Here is a 25,661-nt window from a genome sequence, read left to right on the forward strand (position 1 = left end):
AAACTTAACAACTACCTTACTAACTATTAGGAGATTTAAAAGAATTAGGAGATGAGGCAAAAGTTGTAGTTATAAAAAAAAGAAAAGAATAATTGAATATTTTTAACTTAATGTTTTTGATAAGGTAATCATTTATGATTCTTTAAAGGTGCCCTAGAAATTTTTTTAAAAAGATGTAATAAAAGTCTAAGGTGTCCCCTGAATGTGTCTGTGAAGTTTCAGCTCAAAATACCCCATAGATTTTTTTTAATTCATTTTTTTAACTGCCTATTTTGGGGCATCATTAAATATGAGCTGATTCAGGGTGTGTGGCCCTTTAAATCTCATGCTCCACGCCCCAAGAGCTCGCGCTTGCCTTAAACAACATAAAAAAAGTTCAAACAGCTAATATAACACTCAAAATGGATCTTTACAAAGTGTTCGTCATGCAGCATGTCTAATTGCGTAAGTACAGTGTTTATTTTGATGTTTACATGTGATTCTGAATGAGTTTGAGGCTATGCTCCGTGGCTAACAGCTAATGCTACACTGTTGAAGAGATTTATAAAGAATGAAGTTGTGTTTATGCATTATACAGACTGCAAGTGTTTAAAAATGAAAATAGCGACGGCTCTTGTCTCCGTGAATACAGTAAGAAACGATGGTAACTTTGACCACATTTAACAGTACATTAGCAACATGCTAACGAAACATTTAGAAAGACAATTTACAAATATCACTAAAAATATCATGTTATCATGAATCATGTCAGTTATTATCACTCCATCTGCCATTTTTTGCTAATTGTCCTTGCTTGCTTACCTAGTCTGTTGATTCAGCTCTGCACACCCAGACGTTAATACTGGCTGCCCTTGTGTAATTTCTCGATCATGGGCTGGCATATGCAAATACTGGGGGCGTACACCCCGACTGTTACGTAACAGTCGGTGTTATGTTGAGATTCGCCTGTTCTTCGGAGGTCTTTTAAACAAATGAGATTTACATAAGAAGGAGGAAACAATGGAGTTTGAGACTCACTGTATGTCTTTTCCATGTACTGAACTCTTGTTATTTAACTATGCCAAGGTAAATTCAATTTTTGAATCTAGGGCACCTTTAAATATGATGAAATGTATAAACTAATTGCAAATTTCTGAGAAGACCAGGTAAAGATTAAAAGCATTTCTAACTCTTTTGTATTTTGGGAACTATTTGTTAGTTAAAAAAAAAAAAGAAGAAGAAGAAGAAGAAGAAGAAGAAAAAAAAAGGAGAACACTTGGACCTGTGAATGTTCCCAGGACGTGTTTGGCCTGCTGAAATTCTCTCATCCAGGAAAGGATCACAAAAGATGGTAAAACACCCTAAGAACTACTGGCTTTTCAAGCCTTTGCTAAGGTCAGTGTTCCTGACACCTTATCAAAAATTGATAATAGCATACATTCTGTGAATTCTGTTCTGTTTCTGATTCTTTACAAGAATGCAAAGCTGTCCATTCCTGAATTGAAGTGTAACTGGGTCATGAAGAAAAAGGAATCCAATACAAAACAGACGAATCAGAATGTTTGAGAAGAAGCTAAAATAATGTTTTAAAATACAACATCAAGGTCTAGAACTGAACCCACTATAGGGTTAAGCTGGCAGAATCTAAAACAGGCTAGGTTTTCTGATAACACAGCCAGTTAAACCAGAATGTAGACTGTTTGTTATTAAATGCAGTTTAAGTGCATCATTACGTTATTACTTTCACCAATATCTCCAATATTAGTCCAATACACAAAAAAAACCCCACAATACTGCAAAACATTGACAATGTGTGCTATTTTGTCATTAATATTAATAAGCCACAGTTCACCCGAAAATAAATTCTGTCATCATTTACTCTAATTCCAAACCTGTACTGATTCAGGTTCTTTTGAGATCCACAGAACAGAAGCAAGAAATGTATACAAATTTGGAAAGAAAATTAGGTCAAGAAGATGACTATTTCTGCAAGTTACATTGTTACGCCAGTAGGTGGCGACAAATGACTACCTTCATGGGTGAATCATTGACTCATTGATTCAACCAATACCTTCAAAAATGCTGATTCATTCAGTAACGAAACACATGATCGGTTCGGCTTTGTTTGGAACTCTTTTTGGTGGAGGAGCAAATACAGACAATGTAACTGGAAATATTATGAAGTTATGCTGCGTTCACGTCACCTCATATTTACCGGAATCTTGAGATAACAACACGTGACGTTATATTTGGAGCCGTCCTTTTGGTCCTTGGACTGGGAATTATGTGTTTCCATGGCACCACTATCAACGCCTTAATGAATCTACAGCGGTCAGGTGGTACAGTGGCCACGTGGTACATGTGGGAGCTTTGTTTGATGTTTAAAGTTTGTGGCCTGTCCAACTCAGGAACTTGGGTATCAAAATTATCGCAGAATTTCCCAGTGGTAAATACAACTTGATAGGGCATTCATGTCCAAATTTTAACTAGTAAACTTGTATTTACGATAATTCCGACAGCATGTGAAGGCAGTATTACTCAATAATAACTTCTTGTTTATAGAAAAAATAGAAGCCATATCACTTATTGTTGTTCTCTAACTAATTTCATGTTTCATTTAAAGATAATTTTGAGTGGAGCTAATGTTTTAGCTTTAGCATATTTTAAAGGTGCCCTAGAATTAAAAATTGAATTTATCTTGGCATAGTTAAATAACAAGAGTTCAGTACATGGAAATGACATACAGTGAGTCTCAAACTCCATTGTTTCCTCCTTCTTATATAAATCTCATTTGTTTAAAAGACCTCCGAAAAACAGGCGAATCTCAACATAACACCGACTGTTACATAACAGTCGGGGCGTACGCCCCCAATATTTGCATATGCCAGCCCATGTTCAAGGAATTACACAAGGGCAGCCAGGATCTGTGCACAGCTGAATCATCAGACTAGGTAAGCAAGCAAGAACAATAGCGAAAAATGGCAGATGGAGCGATAATAACTGACATGATCCATGATAACATGATATTTTTAGTGATATCTATGAATTGTCTTTCTAAATGTTTTGTTAGCATGTTGCTAATGTACTGTTAAATGTGGTTAAAGTTACCATCGTTTATTACTGTATTCACGGAGACAAGAGCCGTCGCTATTTTCATTATTAAACACTTGCAGTCTGTATAATTCATAAACACAACTTCATTCTCTATAAATCTCTCCAACAGTGTAGCGTTAGCCTGTTAGCCACGGATCACAGCCTCAAATTCATTCAGAGTCAAATGTAAACATCCAAATAAATACAATACTCACATAATCCGACGCATGCATGCAGCATGCATGACGAACACTTTGTAAAGATCCATTTTGAGGGTTATATTAACTGTGTAAACTTTGTTTATGCACTGTTTAAGGCAAGTGCGAGCTCCGTGGGCGGGGAGCGTGAGCATTTAAAGGGGCCGCAACATGAATCTGCTCATTTCTAATTATGCCCCAAAATAGGCAGTTAAAAAAATGAATTAAAAAAAAAATCTATGGGGTATTTTGAGCTGAAACTTCACAGACACATTCAGGGGACACCTTAGACTTATATTACATCTTGTAAAAAAAACGTTCAATGGCACCTTTAATGCATGTTTGCCCCTGTATGTAATATTTACTATGTGTTGTACTTCTTACCATTTATCACTTTTAGCAGGGTACAAACTGTTACATTGTACCTGATATAGTTATGATTTTGCTGCTCGTAACTATTATTAAATGAACCTCCTGCACATTAACAATGGAGTTTCATAAATTACACAAATTACTCATTTGCTGTTGTGTTGACTACAGGATTAATGAACAGGGTGGAGCTTTAGAAATTATTAGTAGCAATTTCAAATTCATTTCACCTCATCTAATCCTATCAATTCATACACTGAGATATGAATTTCACTTTTATCATCTGAACTGGCAAAACGGCAAAGGAATTGATTCCAGCCCTGGTCACAAAAGCGGAGTCTTTCCGTAGTTTTCTATTTTTAGGTTAGCCATCCTGACATGAGACACCTTTACAGGCACTAGTCAGATATCCTCATAAATTTTGCATTGATAGAATGGATGGCTTATTATCTGTATCCCTCATAAGAATTAATGTCCCTTGAACATAATAGTAATAAAATTGCAGTAGTATTAACTATAGAGAAAGAGAAAGGTTGCCTTTTTCACAATAAACAGGGTCACCTTCAACCATATGGTGTTTTATTTTTTTTTCAATAAATCAAAGGCATGATAATAATCATATGACACTCGAACTGTGGAAATGTCCTTTATCATTTCTCAGGTATCGCAGTAAGCTTTACAAACCAGAAGGTAACTGCCTCTCAGAGCTGCAAGGGCTTCTGGAAGGACATTGGCTGTAAATAACCACATCCAGTAAGTGATTACTTCCCTTTATACCAAATAGAGACAGTAAATAAGACTGGTGTTTTGTGACATCTCTGAGAATCAGGAAATATCCACATCCTCAGGCACAGGGCTGGGTCGGAACTTCAATAAAAGTTATGGGCTAAATCAGAAATGAGATTCTTTGAAAAGAACATTTGCTAATTACTCCGTCTTGACCTGTTCGTGCTTACAGCCTGAACTCACAGCATCACCTTTAATTGGGATTAATCTTGGCTGATTTGTCATTCTTTGCATTTGGTAAGTATTCTAATACCAGCGGTTTGTCTGTCTCCTCCAGGTGCAACACTGACAGCAATACACTCTATACCATGTTCAGTAACTTTTAAGATTTTAGGTTAAAGTCCTTATGAATTTATAAGAGAAATATGTTAGATTTCACTGCACGGCCTGACTACGCAATAAGATTATATTAGATTGTCATCATATCATTTCAAATTACTATTTCAAAGTTAGAATGCATGTGTATATATCACTTTAAGAAAAAAATCCATAAAACAGAAAAGGTACTGGCCATTTTCTGCCAGGACATTTTCTGTTAAAGGAATAGTTCTCCCTAAAATTAAAATTATCCCATAATTTACTCACCCTCAAGCCATTCTGTATATAACTTTCTTCTTTCAGCCGAACACAAATGGAGTTATATTAAATAATATCCTGGCTCTTCCCAGCTTTGTAAGCTTTTTTGAGTTTTTGAAGCTCCAAAAAGCACATCCATCCATCATAAAAGTAATCCATACAACTCCAGTAGGTTAATAAATGCCTTCTGAAGCAAAGAAATGGGTTTTGTAAGAAAAATATCCATATTTAACACTTTATATACTATAATCACTGGCTTTCGGCAACGGTCGTATGCGTGTTCACAAGATTGTCGAGTTCTGGTGGAAGGGTGACCTCTGACCTGACGTATGACATAGGCGTAGCATAAGCTTAGGTGAGAACTGATGAACACGGAAGCACAGAGGATTACAAAACACCAGTCACAAATTAGAAGTCCAAAATGAGAAGTTTTAAAGAAAAATGTCAGAGGATTTCGAATAAGAGGAGCTAAGTCTTACATAATACATCCAGTCAGAGGACGAATAACGTTGCCCGAAGCCAGTGATTATAGTTTATAATGTTTTATTATTATTGGATTATTCAGTGCCAATACAAAGCTGGGAAGAACCAGAATATTATTTAATATAACTCTGATTGTGTTCCACTGAAAGAAGAAAGTCACACCTAGGATGTCTTGAGGGTGAGTAAATTATGGGATTTCCTTTAACCCTAAAATTAAAAAAACAGGGAAACACCTGTAAAAAAGGAAAACAGAAAATTCCTTTATATTAAACTGTTCTGTATATATATTCTATGTGTATTATAACATATGTTTTTCAACTTTTTCAAGTTAATTTTATATACTCCTGTGCTGTGAAAAATTACTTTTTAATAATTATTAGAGAATTTGAGTATTAGAGTATGTTGTTTAAAGGTGCCATAGATTATGTTTTTAAAAGATGTAATATAAGTCTAAGGTGTCCCCTGAACGTGTCTGTGAAGTTTCAGCTCAAAATACCCCATAGATTTTTTTTTAATTAATTTTTTTAACTGCCTATTTTGGGGCATCATTATAAACGCGCCGATTTATGCTGTGGCCCCTTTAAATCCCGTGCTCTCCGCCCACGGAGCTCGCGCTTGCCTTAAACAGTGCCTTAACAAAGTTTACACAGCTAATATAACCCTCAAAATGGATCTTTACAAAGTGTTCGTCATGCATGCGGCATGCATGCGTCGGATTATGTGAGTATTGTATACTGTTATATTGTTTACATTGATTCTGAATGAGTTTGAGGCTATGCTGCGTGGCTAAAGCTAACATTACACACTGCTGGAGAGATTTATAAAGAATAAAGTTGTGTTTATGCATTATACAGACTGCAAGTGTTTAAAAATGAAAATAGTGACGGCTCTCTTGTCTCCGTGAATACAGTAAGAAACGATGGTAACTTTAACCACATTTAACAGTACATTAGCAACATGCTAACGAAACATTTAGAAAGACAATTCACAAATATCACTAAAAATATCATGATATCATGGATCATGTCAGTTATTATTGCTCCATCTGCCATTTTTCGCTGTTGTTCTTGCTTGCTTACCTAGTTTGTTGATTCAGCTGTGCACATCCAGACGTTCTGCCCTTGTCTAATGCCTTTCATAATGATAATGTTGGGAACGTGGGCTGGCATATGCAAATATTGGGGACGTACACCCCGACTGTTACGTAACAGTCGGTGTTATGTTGAGATTCGCCTGTTTTCCGGAGGTCTTTTAAACAAATGAGATTTATATAAGAAGGAGGAAACAATGGAGTTTGAGACTCACTGTATGTCATTTCCATGTACTGAACTCTTGTTATTTAACTATGCCAAGATAAATTCAATTTTTCATTCAAGGGCACCTTTAAAATATTTAGTAACACATATTCACTATTAACAATGACTTTTGCCTCAATAAACTCATAATTTACTGCTTATTAATACTTAGTAAGGTCATTGTTGTAGCTTTTAAATATAGGCATTGGAAAGGATTAAGGGATATAGAATAAAGTTATACATAATAGGCATTAATATGTGCTTTATAAGTACTAATAAACAGCCAGTATGCAAGCTAATAAGCAACTACTTAAAAAAAGTGGGAATTGTTCCCCATACTAAAGTGTTATCAGATATTTTAAATATATCACACCCAAAGTATTTCCCAAACATATTTCATGTCATCTACGCATGTACTTGAACCTGAAGTCCTGTGGTTAAAAATGCATAGATTAAAGACGCACAACTCAAATTTACAATGTAGCTAGTCAATACCGGTAATAAATGGCACTGAATCAAAACTAGAACATATTACATAATAAACTGCATGTGCAATTAAATTAAAAACAACATTTACTGCCTCAGCATTCATGCCTCGACTGAGGCGTCACAGCTTTGACCATGAGGCTTCAATACAAGATCCTTAAAGCAAATTGACACCTCCTATCTTGTAAACACTGTTAATTAGTGTCCACTAAATATAGTATGGTAATGCATGACTAGTAAATGCAGAAAAGGTGAAGTCTAGCTTTGATATATGACCGGGCGGTAATTTGCATTGATATGACAGCGGTCTGACATAATTTCATTGTGCGGTAGGGCCATGCAGCGAAATCTGATTTGAGACAGATGTAGACAGAGCCCGTTCGAGTGAGAATAGAGGGAAGAAAGGAGGGGCTGAAAACAGAATGGGACACAAAGTCTTATGGAGGATAATTAATGTGACATTTCCCTGACATTTAGCCAGAGGTGCAGTGAAGGAGCCTGAAGAAAGAGGGAGGGAGAGATGGAGGGGGAAGAGGAAAAAGCCAAAAAAGAAGCCTGACTCTTTGTTTAGTTCTTAACCGAATATAAAGCACATGTGCCTAAACAATGGTCCAGTTTAGCCAGAAACCACTCAAACACCCTCAAACACTAACTTTGTCCTTTAGTGACTTATAGTTCTTTCTTTCAAAGTGATAGAGTCATCTCTCTGTTGCCTGGTAACAGGAAGGACAGTCTTACACTGAACTGTCCCTCCCAATCCCATGTGACTATATATCAGCACAGGTACACAATTATAGAATTAGAGCGCATCAAACAGATGACCAACACAGAGTGAGAACAAAAGTTTACAGATAGGCACTGCATCTCTAACAATACCATTCAACCAAGATGCTGTTCTTATTGATCCAAGACCAAAAGATGTCAACCAAAACTGATGTAGATCCATATAGATGTCAGACCTGCACCTATGATCGACCCATAGAAGCTCTGAGTGTGAATGTTTACATGGAAATACTACGTTTTGAATTATGTGAGAGGCACGAAATTGCCACTCTGTTGTGATTGATTGCACGACTGAAGCTATTTGGTTAGAGTCCAGAGGCTTGAACTGCACTTTTTACATTGGCCTTTTAAGCTAATTGAGTGTTGATATATGCTTATGTTGAGGTTGCGTTTTTTTCTTGGCAGATGAAGATGTTTGACACAATGTTGAATGCTGCCGGAATGCTATTGTATATGATATGAAGCTCACTGTTGTGGAAGTTGTTTGTTTATGTCTGAGTCCTGGCCTATTTATCAGTCTGATAAGACTCTGTCTGTCAGTGAATGAAGTGATGTATACCTTGGCTGCTACAGACGAGCCTGGTTTCTCTAGTAGGTCCCATAGTTTCTTCCTTTTCTCTGAACAACACGTATTATCAAACTCTTCGCCATCCCGGTCCTTCAGAGTATCCGCTTCCCGCTTGAGCTCCTCGTTCATCTGCTCTTTCTTTTGGTGGTACCGCGCCTGGCAACACGACTCCAGGTAGATCTCATCCACCCCCCAGTAGTCCAGCTCCTGGCTGAAGGACAGGGCACACATTTCCTCCATCATGTGCAACTTCCCAGTACGGTAGAAGTTCAGAATAGATGTGAACGCCCCAGGGTGCCGGTCAAAAAAGTACTCGTTGTCGTCTAGGTTGTAGTCGTCGCATATTTCCATGAGTGATTCGTGGGTTTTGCAGTCTCGTAACTTGCCCAGTCGTGTGCGCGGCAGTCGGTCCAGGGTTCTCCACAGGACCTCGTGCGGCAGACCCCCTACGTTCAGTTTGACACGCCGGTAGCACGACATACTCCGGATTATATCCACAGGCTCCGGGGGCAGAGAGGCTGTCGAGCGAGAGCCAACTTTACTCATTCCTGCGGAGGGTTTATCCATGTTGTTATTTGCGTAGACTACCCTATGATGTTGGCCATGGGACAGGCAATGTTACCAGTGGTTCTCCGAGCTGTTTCATTCTATTCAGGCTGCTGAAGAAAGGAGAAACAAGAAATGAGCTGTGTGTTTTCTGACGTGTGTAAAGTACTCTGATAAAGGGATAGTTCACCCAAAAAATGAAAATTCTGTCATCATTTACTCACCGTCAAGTTGTTCCAAACCTGTATGAAATTCTTTGTTCTGCTGAACACAGAGGAAGATATTTGGAAGAATGTCAGTAACCTAACTAAACAGATCTCGCCTGCCTTACCACCATAGTATGACAAATAAATACTATGGTAGTCAATCCTATTGTAGTCAAGATCTTTTTGGTTACTGACATTCTTCCAAATATCTTCCTTTTTGTTCAGCAGAACAAAGAAACTCATACAGGTTTGGAACTACTTGAGGGTGAGTAAATGATGACAGAATTTTCATTTTTGGGTGAACTATCCCTTTAAGATTTATCGATTAAATAAATCCATTAATAAATTCCTAAACCAGTCACTTACTAGCAGAAGCATATTTTATTAAAAGTTTGACAGGGTAAGGAATCGAAAATCAATTAAAAGCACTGATATTTGCAAGACTTTTAATTATTTTAACGGTTCCTGAACGCGCATTTATGCGCCGATGCGTACGTCACGACGAGTCTACAGCGCGCGCCACCCGTGTTGTTCGATTCTCGAACAAATGACTCTTATGAACCGGTGCTTTTTAGTGGATTAAAAACATGTAGCACGACCAGTGTAATCTAATTCCTGCAATAAACGTCTTTTATGAGCCGGATTTTGATTCGGATTTTCATCGAATCAATAATATAGCTCGACCAATATGGTTCGAATCCTAAACGAAGGACTCGATTCTTCTTATTCGATTCTTTTCAGTGATTCAGTAAGATAGCACGAACAGTCTGAGCCGGTTCTTTTTATTAGTGAATCTAAGCATTTAGTGGACTGCATTTATGCTGCCTTTAAAAGGTGTGTGAAAAGTCGTTAAAATTTCTGTATAAGCCCACTTTGTTAAAATAATATCTTTTTTTGTTATATCTGTCCTGTTGGAGTCTGAAATGATCTCGTTTTTTGACAACAGACTATCAAGGACAGTAAATGCAATATTAATTTTCAAATATTAGGTTACTAAATGAATCTGAAGTACTAAGAGTAGTTAACGGAGCCGTTAAGGAACCGGAATCGTTAAGATGAATAACAAACATTAAATTTCTTACGAATCCCAAAGCCTGAGAAGTCGCTGTCCACCGGAGCGGTGCTGAATCGCCTGCTGCTTTCCTGAAGGGCAGTTTCTGTCGAAGTTAAACGCCCGTTTAAACTCCCAAAAGATAACAAACATTTGAATCCAAATAAATTGGAGCGCACGCGATCCACCTGTCATCCTCTGAAAGGAACAGGCTATTTAATAATCACCATCATTTCAGTAGGCTACATCTGCCGTTTGAGAACTCCCCATATCCCCTTTGGTATATTAAAAGACTCCATAAACTAATAACTAAAAGACTAAAAGGTTATATTTAATTTCCATACCTTGTAACTAAAGAGTTAAGTGTAACGTCGGCTGGAGCCCGACCGTAGTCTACAGCTGCAGCAGCAACAACAACATGCAAAATAGGAGGAAAACATGATGACATGATAGACATTTTGGTTTAGCCTTTAGTACACGCTGCGAAGCTAATTAAAATGGATTTTAATGAGCATCGCACGTCTTTTCTTGGATAAAATGTTATTAATGGCATCAGGCAGTCGTTATTGACATCAATGTGTCAATGCAGCTGCGCTTATGATATGATTTCATTGATCTTCTTGCACACTTGAAGACAAAAGTGACGCTAAATACGCAAAGCACATTATTCTGGACCATAACAGAGGACATATTCAAAACATCTTGGCAAAGCGCTATCATAAAGACATTAAATATAATTTAAACGTTGTAGGAGTGGCATCCAGCAGTATTGATCCATAGGGAAAAATGCATCTTCTTCAGACGTGTTCACGCCACAAAACAATATTATAACCTCATTGCAGCTGTAGTTCTTAGTATGGCATTTTTAACTGCAAAAAATGCAATTAAATAGTATTTATAAAAAGCTTATAGCTCATCTGCACAGCATGTCACACTTTACCCATTATGTTTTCGGCAGAAATTTCCAATACGGTCAATAATACTTAAGCATACGGTAAACATTTATAAAAACTGGGTAGACTGATAAATATCGGTAGAAAAAAACCCACCTTAATTTGTGAAGACTTATTGCTGACAGCGGTGTGAAATTAAGCATTTAAATGGGTGAAAACGCAGGGACGCCACAGTTTAAATAAGCCACACAGCAGCTCGTTCATCTTCTCCAGACAGGCACATATCGCGCCGCTTTTTTCTCATGGAAAAAGATCAACAAGTCTTGGGGTGAATCCACACTGTTTTCGTTTACTGATGTCTAACATCTCTTGCGTGAAGGCGACAGCTGCTTTCCTTGCAGATGGCTGGCTCGCCGTAGTCTCACCGCCCAATGGCAGAGAGACGGCGAGCTTAACCCTTGCCACCCAGCTCCAAGAGGCTCTTGGAGCAGCTCCTTGTGTGTCGTTACGAGTAACCTGTGTGAAAATGGCGCCTGAAGAGAGGGCAATACAGAAAACTAGCCACTTATTTCATATGCGTTAGGAAATACATCAGCTTTTTGGAGGAGTGCTCAAGCAACCTATGAGTCAGTTCAGCCATAGCTGCAGCTCCTTGAATATGTGAGTTTGATTTAATATTTTACCAAGATGAAGCACGGTAGCTCTACTAAGATGCTCTTTGGTCTCTCCAATCATTACATTTCAGAAGACCTTATATTGAATTTCAGCAAATTATCTATCCTAATTATTTTGAGTGTAAATAGTAACCTTCATGATCTGCTGAGATTGACTTTTCTGTCTTTATTCATAGCAGTGTAGACATATGTGCAAGCATAATTTGTTATGCATACTTTAAAAGACTTTAAAACAAGTCTTTTGTCTCAAAATAAATGTGATCATTAAAGGGATTTTCACTAGAAACCTAAATCTGCTACTTATATATATATATATATATATATATATATATATATTTGAACATATATTCAATTAGATTTTTTTATTATTGCACATGAATCAATTTCCCAGCAAACAGACATTTAGGAAAGTGATGAGGTGATTGCTTGTTGCTATTTAGTGTTTTAGGAGAAAAAAAAAAAAATCAAAAGTGCATTTTACCCTGAGGTAACCCCTAGTCAAACACTGTAGACAGATCGAAGCTTTAACTTTGTTGTATAACAAAGCAGGCATGCATTCTCCAAAATGTGACCATTATTCACTATACTAGCACATTTGCTTTGGTTTAGAATTAGTTTGACCCTGACAAACAAAACTTTGCAGAAAATACACTTAAACATCTGAGTGATTCTGCATTTTTCATGGAGGGGATTTAAAACAAATGTTAAGCGTGTTTTGCAGATATTGAATGGGCCTCTGGATGGGATATTTCTTCAGAAAAGTAAGAATAGTTGTCACAGTCCCGGTTTTGTGCCTGTTTTGTGTGGACTTTTATGTTGAAGGGATTGTATTTAAAGGGTAATCCACACTTGAGGTCAAAAGCAGGCAAATGGTCATAAATCCACAGGAAGGCTGTCCAAACAAACAACAAAGCAGAAACACACAGGCAAACAAGGGAATCCAGGAAACAGGAAAAGATCAAAAACCAAGAACACGGGAACAAACGCCCGAAAGCTCAGAATTGCAGTAAACACTAGACAAGACTTAGCAGGGAATGGATGAGTGAACCAGGCTTATATAGGGTGAGAAAACAAGACTAAACAAGCTCAACAAGGTAATGAGTTAACAAGGGGGCGTGGTCCAACGAGTGTCCATGGTAACTAACAAGAAGAGCAGTGAACACACAATGGAGACACAGGGAAAAACAGGCAGGGATCGTGACAAAAGTAAACCCAAATGACATCATGTTTTAAGAGATGAGTAAACCAGAGTTTAAAAAAATACAATATTTATTATTGCAAAAAGTATTCAAGACATTGTTAAAAACATTGTTGTAAAAAAGGCTATTGTTATCTGTACAGTTTTAATAAGATTTGGCATATTAGCACTGTCAAGATCTTTTTCTGTAACGGATCTCTAGATCTCCCGCAGGTTGAAGAATGCCGAAACCATATCGACTGGGGTCTACCAATGGCAGCGTTGCATTCTTGTCACATAGCTCCAGATCAAATTGAGTCAAGATTGTGAACACAAGCCTAAAGGGATTAGAAAATAATTCCAAATGTCATTATAGTTGCTAACAGACAGAAGCATAAAATAGGCAAAAGTTTATGGATGTATTTAGAGCAGGTGTTGATAAAAACAAGGACTAAAGGTGCGGTCACATTAATGCGATCAAAAAAGATCCACTGATCATTGTCAATGGTCTGGTAATGTATGAAGCACCGTTCAAACATACGGCACTTTCAAACTAAGCAGCTTTCTGTTGGTCAACGTGGCGAATCCAAGTAACCAACTTGAACACGAGCAAACTTTTTCGCCATCGTACAAAACTCCCAATCATGTGGATTCCTATTGAAATAATTGGATTTTGCCTGCAAAATTTTGCGTAGCAACAGTAAATGTGACCGCACCTTAAAGAGGACCTTTTATGACATCTTACAAAGTCTTGATTTTGTTTTTGGGGTCTACTAGAATAGGTTTTCAGGCTTGAATGTTCAAAAAAACACATTATTTTTTCACATATTTTACATTGTTGCAGCACCTCTCTTCCCAGTCTGTCAGTAACGCTCTGTTTAGCTCCTGTCTCTATGAAGCCCCTCCTTCCGATAAGTGCATTGTGCTCTGATTGGTTGGTTGGACCATTGTGTTGTGATTGGTAAAACTCATCAAGTGTGTTTCGTAAATGTCACGCACCTTACCATAACAGCGAGTTTCATCTCACTGCTAACGCAACTCAATCAGGGCTGCGTTTCCCGAAAGCATCGTAAGCCTACGTTGATCGTAGAACAATTGCCACCAATGGTCTCTACAATCAACTTAGGCTTAGCCCAGGACCCGTCCCTTTTGTTTTCCATATGCCTTAGGTAGGAATTATTTAAATGAGGAATAATGAGATATGTACGTTTCCGGAAGAAAACTAAAGACTACAATCAAAGCATTTCAGGGAGTTCCCAAACTAATATAGAGAATAACTTCTTTTGGAGTAGACTTTGTACTTTGTAACTTTTGACCTTTTTCATGCTCAAACAGAAACATTACACACTAAAGAAAGTTTCCTCTTTATTGTTGTATTGAATGCTATTATACTCACTCTTTAATTGCACTAACTGCAAAATGCCGTCCTGGACACAGGTTGCCTTTGGTCCCCCAGGGCACGGAAGGATATTTCATCCTCGTCCCTTCCTTAAAGAAGTCCTTTCTCTCTGATCCATCTTTATTAAGGAAGCGGTCAAACTGGAACATCTGTTGCATTACAAGAAGACAAGCAGAATTAAAATTTTAATTATTGTGTCTTTGAGTGTAAAATGAATACATCATAATGATATTTGTAGCATCTGACAACAACATTAGATTGTCTTGATGAAACATTATAAAGCAAGAAACTGCGCTCATGTGATATGTTTGTGATACACGTCCAATGTTTGCTTGCAGGAACAGCATCTCGCTGTGCTGTTAATCAATTTACTATTAATCAGTATGCTTGACATGGAAGCTTGGATCAGATCTTTAGTTCACAGTGCCAATACACAGCACTACGGTATGCAACGTCAGCAATTTGGCCTACAAAGTGGTGTGAGTGTCTGTTTCGCACAGATAGTGGGATCAGCAGCAGTGACTATAAACTGTGGACCCCTTCCCCCTATTTGTCTTTGTGCCAATGACAGCACTTGAATGGCTAATCCCAGATATCTCACTAGATTAGCCCTTTGACCTGTTCAGAATGTAATCCAAGCTTGATCATAATGGTGGACGTCAATAAAGTTCAAGATAAATAGGTTTAGGTTATATCAATAAGTGAGGTGTGTTAATAAAGCAATGTACTAGCAATCTATTATCTGTAAAAAAGAAAATCTTAGCATTGCATAGCTACATTAAAAACATTTTAAACATTTTTGTTGATTTGCTTAAGAGTTAAGTAAAAAAAAAAAAGTTAACATTTTGAACTACAGAAAGTACAGAATATGATTAAATATATATATATATATATATATATATATATATATATATATATACTTTTTATCATTTTGAATTATATTTTAATTTTAAACTAAATATTTTTTTTTTCATGTTGGTGTTGCTATGTGATTGCTAAGGTGTTTGAGTTGTTTTTATCATGTTCCTGTGTGGTTGGTGATTTATATGGCATTGCTATTTGGTTGCTAGGATATTCTGGCTTGCTCTGGTTCAAAAGAGCCAACCACCAAGTCTCTATTGTATTCTAGATGTGGCATGGTACCTTTAATGTGAGTCTATGAAAATGTTTAGGCTGTTAATAGAGCAGTGTAAGCTCTTGAGTCTATTTCAATTGCACCTATTTTTTATAAAGTGAAAATCAATACAAATTTTAAATTTATCACAAATTTTGCACAGTTTTTTCAGGTAATAAAATGATTTCTCCCCCAAGTGAATCTCATCTCTCTGCTTGGTTGAGTTTAGGATGGAAGTGGAATCTGAAAGTGCACCTCTGGCTGTTGGTGGATCTGCGGGTCCATTTGAGGGCTGATGAAGGGGAAAACGCACAGACGATCGCCCCGTCGGAGTTGGTAATCTTGACCATTGCTTAAATGAATCTTCTTATCTTGCACCACTTCTCTAGTGATGAGAGCAGCTGCAGTTAGACGCAGTGTCTCCCTAAGAACACTATCTGTAAAAACAAGTGACATTTCAAAAATTTGGTTTTAATTTGAAATGGAATTGGTTTTGTAACTCCTGTCCTGAAATATATAAGAGTACATGAACACACACACACACACACACACACACACACACACACACACACACACACATATATATATATATATATATATATATATATATACAGTACAGTCCAAAAGTTTGGAACCACTAAGATTTTTAATGTTGTTTTAATTTTTAATGTTTAATGTTTAACTGGAGTAATGATGCTGAAAATTCAGCTTTGCCATCACAGGAATAAATTACTCTGTGAAATATATTCAAATAGAAAACAGTTATTTTAAATTGTAATAATATTTCACAATATTACTGTTTTTACTGTATTTTTAATTAAATAAATGTAGCCTTGGTGAGCAGACGAAAATACTTTTAAAAACATAAATATATATATATATATATATATATATATATATATATATATATATATATATATATATATATGGTAACACTTTATTTTAAGGTGACGTGGTTACATGTTACTACATGTACTTACTATAGTAATAACAGTAAATTATGCATAACTACAAGTAACTAACCCTAAACCAAACCCTGCCCTGACCCTAACCGCATCTACTACATCTAACCGCATCTAGCATCTACTACAGTGGTTTTTATTTCTAAATAAGTGTTTGCTTTCCTACATCATGAAACTTTTAGTTTTACAAATGGGGACAAACTATAAAGGATGAACAAATAATGTTTTGGACATCACATTAAAAATAACATTCAAATTGGGCAATATTTTAAGCGTTGAAGTGCTGGGAAAAGTTATTTCTGTTAAACCACAGATATCAGATCAGATAAGTTTCCATGTCGGCACTATTTGATATGACGTGATTTAACAGAGAATTCTGTTAATCAAAATTTCACAGAAATTTTATTAATTCTGCTGTGAATTCAAGCACTTGTAATAATGGTGTCATGTGATCCAGATCAAATTGCGATTAATCGATTTTACAGCACTAATATATACAAATACAGTATATGTTGGTATGTATGTATATATACGCACATACATACATATATATACATACATACATACATACATATATACATATATACATACATACATATATATATATATATATATATATATATATATATATATACACACACATATATATATATGTTTGTGTGTGTATTTAAACTTTACTTCAGGATTCAATTGCAGAAACAATTATCACCACAAATAGATATGCATATGCACTATAGAATGATAAATGATAAATTATCTTGCTGATGTGACCTACCAAACACTGGAGTGTTTTTCTGTCTCTCTTCTGAACGGAGGTGCTTTCCACCTTGGATTTCCTCTCTCACAGCCCTTAGAGCTTCAGGGTTGGTGAGTAAGTAGCCCAGTACCCAGAATGCAGCAGGGCCTGCATTTCCCTGAGGACATAAACATACCTTAAATTACTTTCAAACCAACCACTAAAAAGGTTCTGACACTGAATATTTTTTTTTACATCAAATGTCTGGCTTTACTCTTTAAATCTAGAGTAAGCTTATTTAAGAACAAGATAGAAAACCAAGAAAACAAGACAGAGTGATCTGATACACTGATATGTCACAAGATCTATGACATTTCATATAAATATACAGCAGGGTCTAACCTACAGCATATTGCTTCTTCATAAGTGGTTTTATATCAACACTGCTGTCAGTGTGTGCAGAGTAGTGCAGTTAAACCTGTCATACAACAATTGCTGTGGGTTCAGGGGGACTCCTAACTGACAGTCAAGGTCAATGAGGGATGAAGACTGAAACAGACTGTTAGGTGAAATTGACTGTCTGTCAATAAACCTGACAAAGCACAAAGAAATGCTTTCTATGTGAGGAAATTTCCATGTGATCATTTTACTTGTGAACAACCTGTTAAACAATGCAATACATTTACATTTTGAAATTGCATTGCATGTTGGTTTTATAAGAGTATCACATGCTGTGGCAAGCTATGACAACACATTATGCATGGTAATTCCTGTATAGGTTTATGTGTTTTAGCTTGGGATTAGGTATTATAGATGAAGAATGTATATATGAAGAAAACTACATTACCATTCAAAAGTTTGGGCTCAGTAAGATTTTTAAATGTTTTATAAGAAGTCTCTTATGCTCACAAAGGCTGCATTTATTTGATCAAAAATACAGTAATATTGTGAAATATTATTACATTCTAAAATAGAATGTTTTCTATTTGAATATGTTTTAAATTATTATTTATTCCTGTAATGCCAAAGCAGTTATCAGTGTCACATGATCCTTCAGAAACCATTCTAATATGCTGATTTGTTGCTCTAGAAACATTTCTTATTATTATCAATGTTGAAAACAGTTGTGGCGCTTAATATTTTTGTGGAAACTGTTATACTTTTTTCAGGATTGTTTGTTGAATAGGACATTTATTAGACATTTATTAGCATTTATTTAAAATGTGTTTTTGTTTGGTAACACAGCAAGTCTTTACTGCCCTAGTGCATTTGCTAGGGCATTGTTAGGTGGTTTCTAGGGTGTTGTGGGAAGTTTCTATGATAAAGGCCCATTTCATACCAAGGATGATAGGTAAAACGATAAAGACCTAGTATTACATAAAAGAATAGCAGAGTCCACAACTATAACGATAACGGCACAGAGAAACAATATTGTTGGAATCACTTTCACAACAATTTTTCAATTTTCAATTTTTTCCTGCTTTAAAGAGGTCAAGCATTTAAAGCAGCAGATGACAAAACTGCAGCACATGCTTGTGATAAACAACAATATTGTTTGTTGATGTGGATGCTAATATAGTTATTCGTTATGGTTCTTGGTGTGAAAGTGCCTTAAGTCTATATGATATTCTGTTTGATAGATTTAGCTCTCCCTTCCTTCGTTGGGGAAAATTTTAAGCCTGATTGCTTTGAAAAGTAATAGCACACTTCCCCTCAACAAGCCATATTATTTATTTGTAGTATCATTCATGTGCAAAACATAAACTGGGGATGGGTTCTGTGCTGAAGCTTAATACTCATGGTTAGGAGTTTGTTCAAATCCCTAACCCTAAATTTGAGCTATAAAGCACCACACATTATACAGTGAAACTATTTCTCTTTAGTTATACTGCTCTCATGTGGTTAAATTAGAGTACTGCCACATGATGCCCTGATGCGTATACAATGTAAATCTATACTCAAATTTAAAAAAGGAATAGTTTGTCATTCTAACCCCCCCCCACTGTGCCTCAAGGTGCATATTTAGAAATTTTACATTGTCAAGCTTGATTCAAATTTCTCTAACGCACATAATAATTCAGTCAAATTTATTGTAGATAATAGGGAAGCATGAATACCCTTTGCATAATTCCCTTCAGTTACAAAGGAATCATTCAGTACATGCTGTTTGGCCTCAGGATATGCGGTCTCAGGTGTGCTTTGGGCAGCTTGTCAAGTTTTGTGTTCATGGAAGTGTCAGGAACTCGAGTGAAATCACACACTCTTGCATTCCAGAGGAGACAGGCTCTTTTGTTTACAGTAAGATCAGAATGAGTGCGAAACAGCCTATCCCTATGGCAACCTCAAGGTATTACTGTGTCACCATTATGTAGTTTTGAGTGATTAAGCATGCTGTCAGACAAAAAGAATTCTAAACGGAATAGTTCACCCTAATGTTCATGACGATGAACAACTACGTTACCTAATAGTTCATGTTATTCCAAGCCTAGCTGTATTAATTTTTCAGTTTTCTTAGTGAAATACAAAAGGAGATTTTTCATGCAAGAAAGTGAATAGTCATTTAAACTGACAATTTCAAAAAAGCACCATAAAAGTATCTATATTTGATGTTTTCTGAAACTATATGTATTTGTTGTTTGTTTTTTTGTTATGGAAAAGAGCAGCAAATTGATTCAAACACTATTCAAAAGTTTGGGGTCAGTAAGATTTAAGAATTTAATACTTTTATTCAGCAAGCATGCATTAAACTGATTAAAAGTGAAAGTAGGCTTTTTACATTGTTACAAAAAAATGTATTTCAAATAAATGCTGTTTTAACTTTCTATTCATAAAAAAATGTATCCTGAAAAAATATCATGGTTTCCACAAAAGTATATTAAAAGTACAACATTGATAATAATAATAAATGTTTCTTAAAGGGATAGTTCACCCAAAAATGAAAATTTGATGTTTATCTGCTTACCCCCAGGGCATCCAAGATGTAGGTGACTTTGTTTCTTCAGTAGAACACAAATGATGATTTTTAACTCCAACCGTTGCCGTCTGTCATTCAAATAATGCCAGTGGATGGGAACTTCTACTATAAGAGTAAATAAAACTTGCATAGACAAATCCAAATTAAACCCTGCGGCTCATGACGACACATTGATGTCCTAAGACACGAAACGATCGGTTTGTGCGATAAACCGAACAGTATTTATATCATTTTTTAACTCTAATACACCACTATGTCCAACCGCGATCAGCACTCGTTAGTAAGGTCTGATCGCGCTCTGACAGCGGCAGTGATGTCTGACACTCATTGAAGTATATGCGCGAGACATCACTGCAGCTGTCAGAGCGCGATCAGACATCACTAAGCAAATGCTGAATGCGGTTGGACATAGTGGTGTATTATAGTTAAAAAATTATATAAATACTGTTCGGTTTATCGCACAAACCGATCGTTTCGTGTCTTAGGACATCAATGTGTCGTCACGATCCGCAGGGTTTAATTTGGACTTGTCTATGCAAGTTTTATTTACTCTTATAGTAGAAGTTCCCATCCACTACCATTATTTGACTGACAGACGGCAACAGTTGGAGTTAAAAATCATCATTTGTGTTCTTCTGAAGAAACAAAGTCACCTACATCTTGGATGCCCTGGGGGTAAGCAGATAAACATCAAATTTTCTTTTTTGGGTGAACTATGCCTTTAAGCAGGAAATCAGCATATTATAATGATTTCTGAGGGATCATGTGACACTGAAGACTGGAATAATGATGCTGAAAATTCAGCTTTGTCATCATGGGAATAAATTACATTTTAAAATAATTTAAAATAGAAAGTTATATTAAATATATTTTAGAAAATTACTGTTTTTGCTGTATTTTTAATCAAATAAATCTTAACTCTTGAACAATAGTGTATGTTTACAGAACATCTTCTTGTAACTATTTTGCATTGCATTGGATTTATATTCCAGTATGTTTTGTGAAGGGCCAACTAATTGAGAGACAGGGAGAAACTCACCTGTGTGACCCATAGCTGAAGCAGCATTGCTTTCCTCTGAGTCTCAGAATCAATGCCTTCATCCTGAAGTTGCTGTACGTAGTTTCCCACCCATGACTGGTGTTCTGGTTTTCTATCTAAACATGACACAGTCAGCCATTTCCACAGTTTTTCCCGGGCTGAATTTGCAATCTTTTTCTCCTCTAATGTATACACACACACACACACACACACACACACAGACAAAAAAAAAAAAAAACAGGTTAGTTATATAAATAACATCTAATGAAAATTAATTTACAAAGAAAAAATATTGGAAGAATGAAAATCTGTTTTTCTAACAGTTTCTTTCAAATGAAACTGCATTACCTTTGTTTACAGTAGTTCGAGCCAGTTTAGGCAAAAACTTGTCAAACCGGCGAAACTCCTCATAAACTTCTGTTAGCGCCGCACTATTGTTCTTTGCGCCGAACACAGTGAGATAGCCAGTTCTGCAGGGAAAAAGAGAGACAGGAAATGAGAGGTATGAGGATATACAGCATAAAAATCAAAACTAGAAAGCCAATTAAGTGGGCCTGAATCATTTTGCACTAAATCCGTTTTTTCCAAACTGTTAAAATCTGTTAAAACAACGTTCAAGTCTTTTATTTGTCACTGTTGTCGCAAAATACCATGTTTTACTGCATGACCTAAAGGCATACATGAGATAATTGAGCTGCACCTTGTCGAGGCATGACAACTGGTCCTATCTGTACAATAGTAAGTGATAATTATTGTGCCAGCTTTTGGGTGGGACAGGTTCTGCTTGTTTATGGGTACAGAATGAATGCCAAATCAAGTATTTAGCCAAGCAGGGAACGTCATTTTACCATAAACAAGATGTTCCAGGATCAACCAAGACATTCAATATTCTTTTGTCTATGTCAAGTTTAGGCTTACAACAGGGTTAGGTGCTTCTACATCAGTGTTATTTCCCTCTGATTTTAGGGATAAGTTATGGGTAGGGTTAGGTTTAGGGATAGGGCTACATTTTTGGACAGGAATGTTGTTCCAGCATCAACAAAATATGTTGATCCAGGAACATGTCTTACTGGCCAAAATCACTGAGACCATAAATGAAATAAAATGAGGTTACAACATCAAGCACTTGCTCTAATAATGACCATAAATTATAATATGGTTATCAGGGCCATTGAGATTTACTACAAATTTAATCATCAAGTTAGTTTTATAGTGCATTTTCAACATGCTTCCTGCTTCCTCTAAACGTGACAAAAATTGTCCCAGCACTGAAACTCTATTTGCAGCTGTGGTTCTGCTATATGTACAGTGTGAATGCTGAAACCTGCTGATAATATCACATTGCTGTTTATGCTTATGGTAAGAAACAAGACACAGAACGTTTTGCTGTTAAAAACACATGAAGAAAGTCAATGGAATCAAAAAAGATTCCATTGATTCTCTTAACTTGAGAGCTACACTTTTTATAACAAGTGTAATGGTTAAAGACATCCATCTAGTGTGTGTGTTTACATTATAAAACAATGGAAAAGTAGTGTTGTGTAATGGAAAAACGTTTTCTGTGTGAACGAGCCCATATAGTCTTAAGGGGTTACTAATATGTTGATTTTAGAGGTTGGCATACTTGAAGAGCAAGCTGTAGCAAAAATTGAAGAGTCCATCTTTTTTCCACTCAGATATCTTAAGGCCCATTTCTGAAGAGGTCATGAGTAAGTGGAGGTTGTTCTGCATTGAGCTGCAAAGTTGGGTCAAAGCTGTCCCCTGAAAATGCCTAATCAAACACACACAAACACATATATATGGTTCAAATTAATTGACATTTCAGCTTTTTGATGTTATCAAAACATCTATAGCATTTTAAAACATCTTAAAAATATTTCTGTCATTACAACTCTCTGAGTGTTTGGCATAGTAATCGATATGACAGTGTTAATATGTTTGGTATTGGCAGAATACATCTGCTATGCTGCTGCTGTAGCTGCAGAGACAGTACAGGATTTGCTACTGCCAATACATAGATGACAATACATGAATTAGCTGTAACAGATCTATACAGGTGGAGCTGGGGAAGGTGGAGGGTTTCTGAAAGTGCACTGCACTGCTTTACAACAGACACTGACCAAGTATTTGAAAGTTTAGCAGCAAGCTCACTGACTACTGATACAGCAGGAACCAATCAGCTGTGCCATATTAAAACAATGTGATTCAGTTAAGGACCTATCAGCCTGTGCCATCTAGAGTTTCATGACAGAACGTTGTATTTAAAGTTCAAGTTTAGTTCAAGAAAGTGAGACTTATCATTATCAGAAACCTACATCTCGGCTCTTTTCTTCTCAGATTCAGGGTTGTGATTGGGCAAATTTAGGCTGAAGATTCTCTTCATTAGGACCTGAGCATAGCCAGTCTGGTCAAGCGAGACCACATCTGACAGGACTTCATCATAGCAGTTTGAGTCCAGCAGAACAGTGACGTATTGTCCAGCTGCACACACCTAGTTCACATTAGATTAGTGTGGTTAGTGCTGAAAAAAGTTAAAGTTGGCACATGAAATGTCATGAAAGAAAACAAGATTTGCATCTTAAAACATCTCTATTATTACATTATTACAGTAATGTAATAATATCTAGATAAAGACGTATTAAGAAAACAGCCATCTAAGGATTGGTTATGTTATACACCAGATCAATGCATCAAGACTTCTGATTGCAAGAGGCCTCAAGTCAAGTCACCTTTATTTATATAGCGCTTTATACAATGAAGATTGATTCAAAGCAACTTTTTAGGGATAAACAGGAAAATAATGATTCAATGATGCAAACAGAGATGCCCAAAATAATTGCATCTACATTGTTGTGTAAAATACATAGCGTGTAATTTTGTAAATGTAACATTCTTGCAAAAATACGATTTATCACAACTTCTGATATATTATATTTGCAACATAATGTCTAGTTATTTGAACCTTACATTTCAGAATTAAGATTCTGCAGACCTTTATTGATTCCATTATCAGCCACGTGAAAATTGTATAATGTAATTTCAATTATGTAATTTCATTTATGTAAAAATAGTCAAAGTTAAAAGTCAAAGCCAACAAGAAAGACGGCCTCATACAACCATAATCCATCATTGCAGTCATCATTCATAACATAAAAAATTATTCTATTTATTCAATAATAATGTATAATATGTACATGTAAACTGTATTAAAGTATTTGACTGGAAATTTCAAGCAATGCTTTACTTCATCTAAAAAAACTATTAAAAACATTTTTCTAATTTGACCTCTTATCAGCTGAGAGACTACATGAATAATTGTATTTCTAACTATTTAAATGAACTTCAAAAATGCTAAAACGCGATTAAAATTGTCTAAATGCTAACCTGTATTCCCCCTTATTTGTCAACTTCCCATTAACAAACTTCCCCTTTTGACAGACTGCTGGTTGAATGCTGCATTATTTTACTGTACCAAAATATGACCCAACAAGAACTCACTGTAAAAATGTCTCCGTGCTTCTGTTTCATCCTGGTCAGGAATTTAGCAGCATCTTTTCCAAACTCAAGCGCGTGACCAAGCCAAGGAATCATTCCTTTGTCAAGAGGAGGTTCATTTCTTCGTCTGCAAAAACGATTAATTCGTAATTGTTTAATGTTTAATTCGTAATTGTCTGAGATGCGTATTTTTTTAAGTTTAGTTCTCACTGAAAGTATCGTTCGTCGTCAGACAGGTATGGACTCACCTTGTGCGTCTCGCGTAGAGAAAAAGAACCGCGAGTCCCAGCAATATAAGCGCGGTCCACATCATGACGAGTGTGCATAAGACTCCTGCACCGGTTTCCAGAAGTTAAATACTCTCAACTGAAACCAACACTAACATACGTCACAACTACAGTCCGGTGGGCGTGTAAGTCTGAATATGACTTAACCTGACGATGACAGCTACTGTCATGAAAGTTTCAGTGGAAACAACAATTTGTTCGTCATGTTGATTAGCGACGAAGCATGTTACAAATAAAGCAGATCAAAACCTACTTTAAAGGGATAGTTCACCCAAAAATGAAATTCTGTCATCATTTACTCATCCTCAAGTTGTTCTAAACCTGTATGAATTTCTTTGTTCTGCTGAACACAAAGGAAGAATATGGGTTAGCAAACAGCTGATGGCCCCATATATATATATATATATATATATATATATATATATATATATATATATATATATATAGACTATATTATGGAAGTCAGTGGGGCCCATCCGCTGTCTGGATACCG

The 25,661-nt window shown here is 36.2% G+C and overlaps 2 protein-coding genes across 3 annotated transcripts in view; both read right to left on the minus strand.

The window, feature by feature from the left end:
- Positions 1-10,578, minus strand: part of kcnb1 (potassium voltage-gated channel, Shab-related subfamily, member 1) — a 37,005-nt gene extending 26,427 nt beyond the window's left edge. Inside the window, exons 1-2 of one of the 2 annotated variants that reach the window (XM_048198924.1) lie at positions 10,450-10,578; positions 8,607-9,274 (exon numbers count right to left, since the gene is read on the minus strand). In XM_048198924.1, the coding sequence (XP_048054881.1) occupies positions 8,607-9,182 (576 nt within the window). In that variant the 5' untranslated portion in view covers positions 9,183-9,274; positions 10,450-10,578. The remainder of the gene's footprint in view (positions 1-8,606; positions 9,275-10,449) is intronic. The other variant, XM_048198925.1, reaches the window with a different exon arrangement.
- A 2,658-nt stretch (positions 10,579-13,236) lies between these two features.
- ptgis (prostaglandin I2 (prostacyclin) synthase) lies at positions 13,237-25,288 on the minus strand. Its single transcript, XM_048198926.1, has 10 exons — positions 25,130-25,288; positions 24,885-25,008; positions 23,702-23,877; positions 23,011-23,157; positions 21,735-21,856; positions 21,387-21,568; positions 17,413-17,551; positions 15,931-16,112; positions 14,559-14,710; positions 13,237-13,500 (listed from the first exon to the last, which is right to left on the minus strand). Exons 1-10 carry the CDS (start codon positions 25,192-25,194, stop codon positions 13,356-13,358), a joined length of 1,434 nt encoding a protein of 477 aa, XP_048054883.1. The 5' UTR covers positions 25,195-25,288; the 3' UTR covers positions 13,237-13,355.
- Between the last annotated feature and the right edge of the window lie 373 nt (positions 25,289-25,661).

Source organism: Megalobrama amblycephala, linkage group LG8 (assembly GCF_018812025.1).
Source record: "Megalobrama amblycephala isolate DHTTF-2021 linkage group LG8, ASM1881202v1, whole genome shotgun sequence".
NCBI lineage: Eukaryota > Metazoa > Chordata > Actinopteri > Cypriniformes > Xenocyprididae > Megalobrama > Megalobrama amblycephala.

Excerpts from the sequence above, each read along its gene's own strand:
- ptgis (XM_048198926.1), bottom strand. The coding sequence starts at position 25,194 with ATGATGTGGACCGCGCTTATATTGCTGGGACTCGCGGTTCTTTTTCTC. Across the intron at positions 25,009-25,129 it reads CTCTACGCGAGACGCACAAG|ACGAAGAAATGAACCTCCTC; the intron begins GTGAGTCCATAC and ends TCGTTTTTGCAG. Across the intron at positions 23,158-23,701 it reads GAGAAGAAAAGAGCCGAGAT|GCATTTTCAGGGGACAGCTT; the intron begins GTAGGTTTCTGA and ends GTGTTTGATTAG.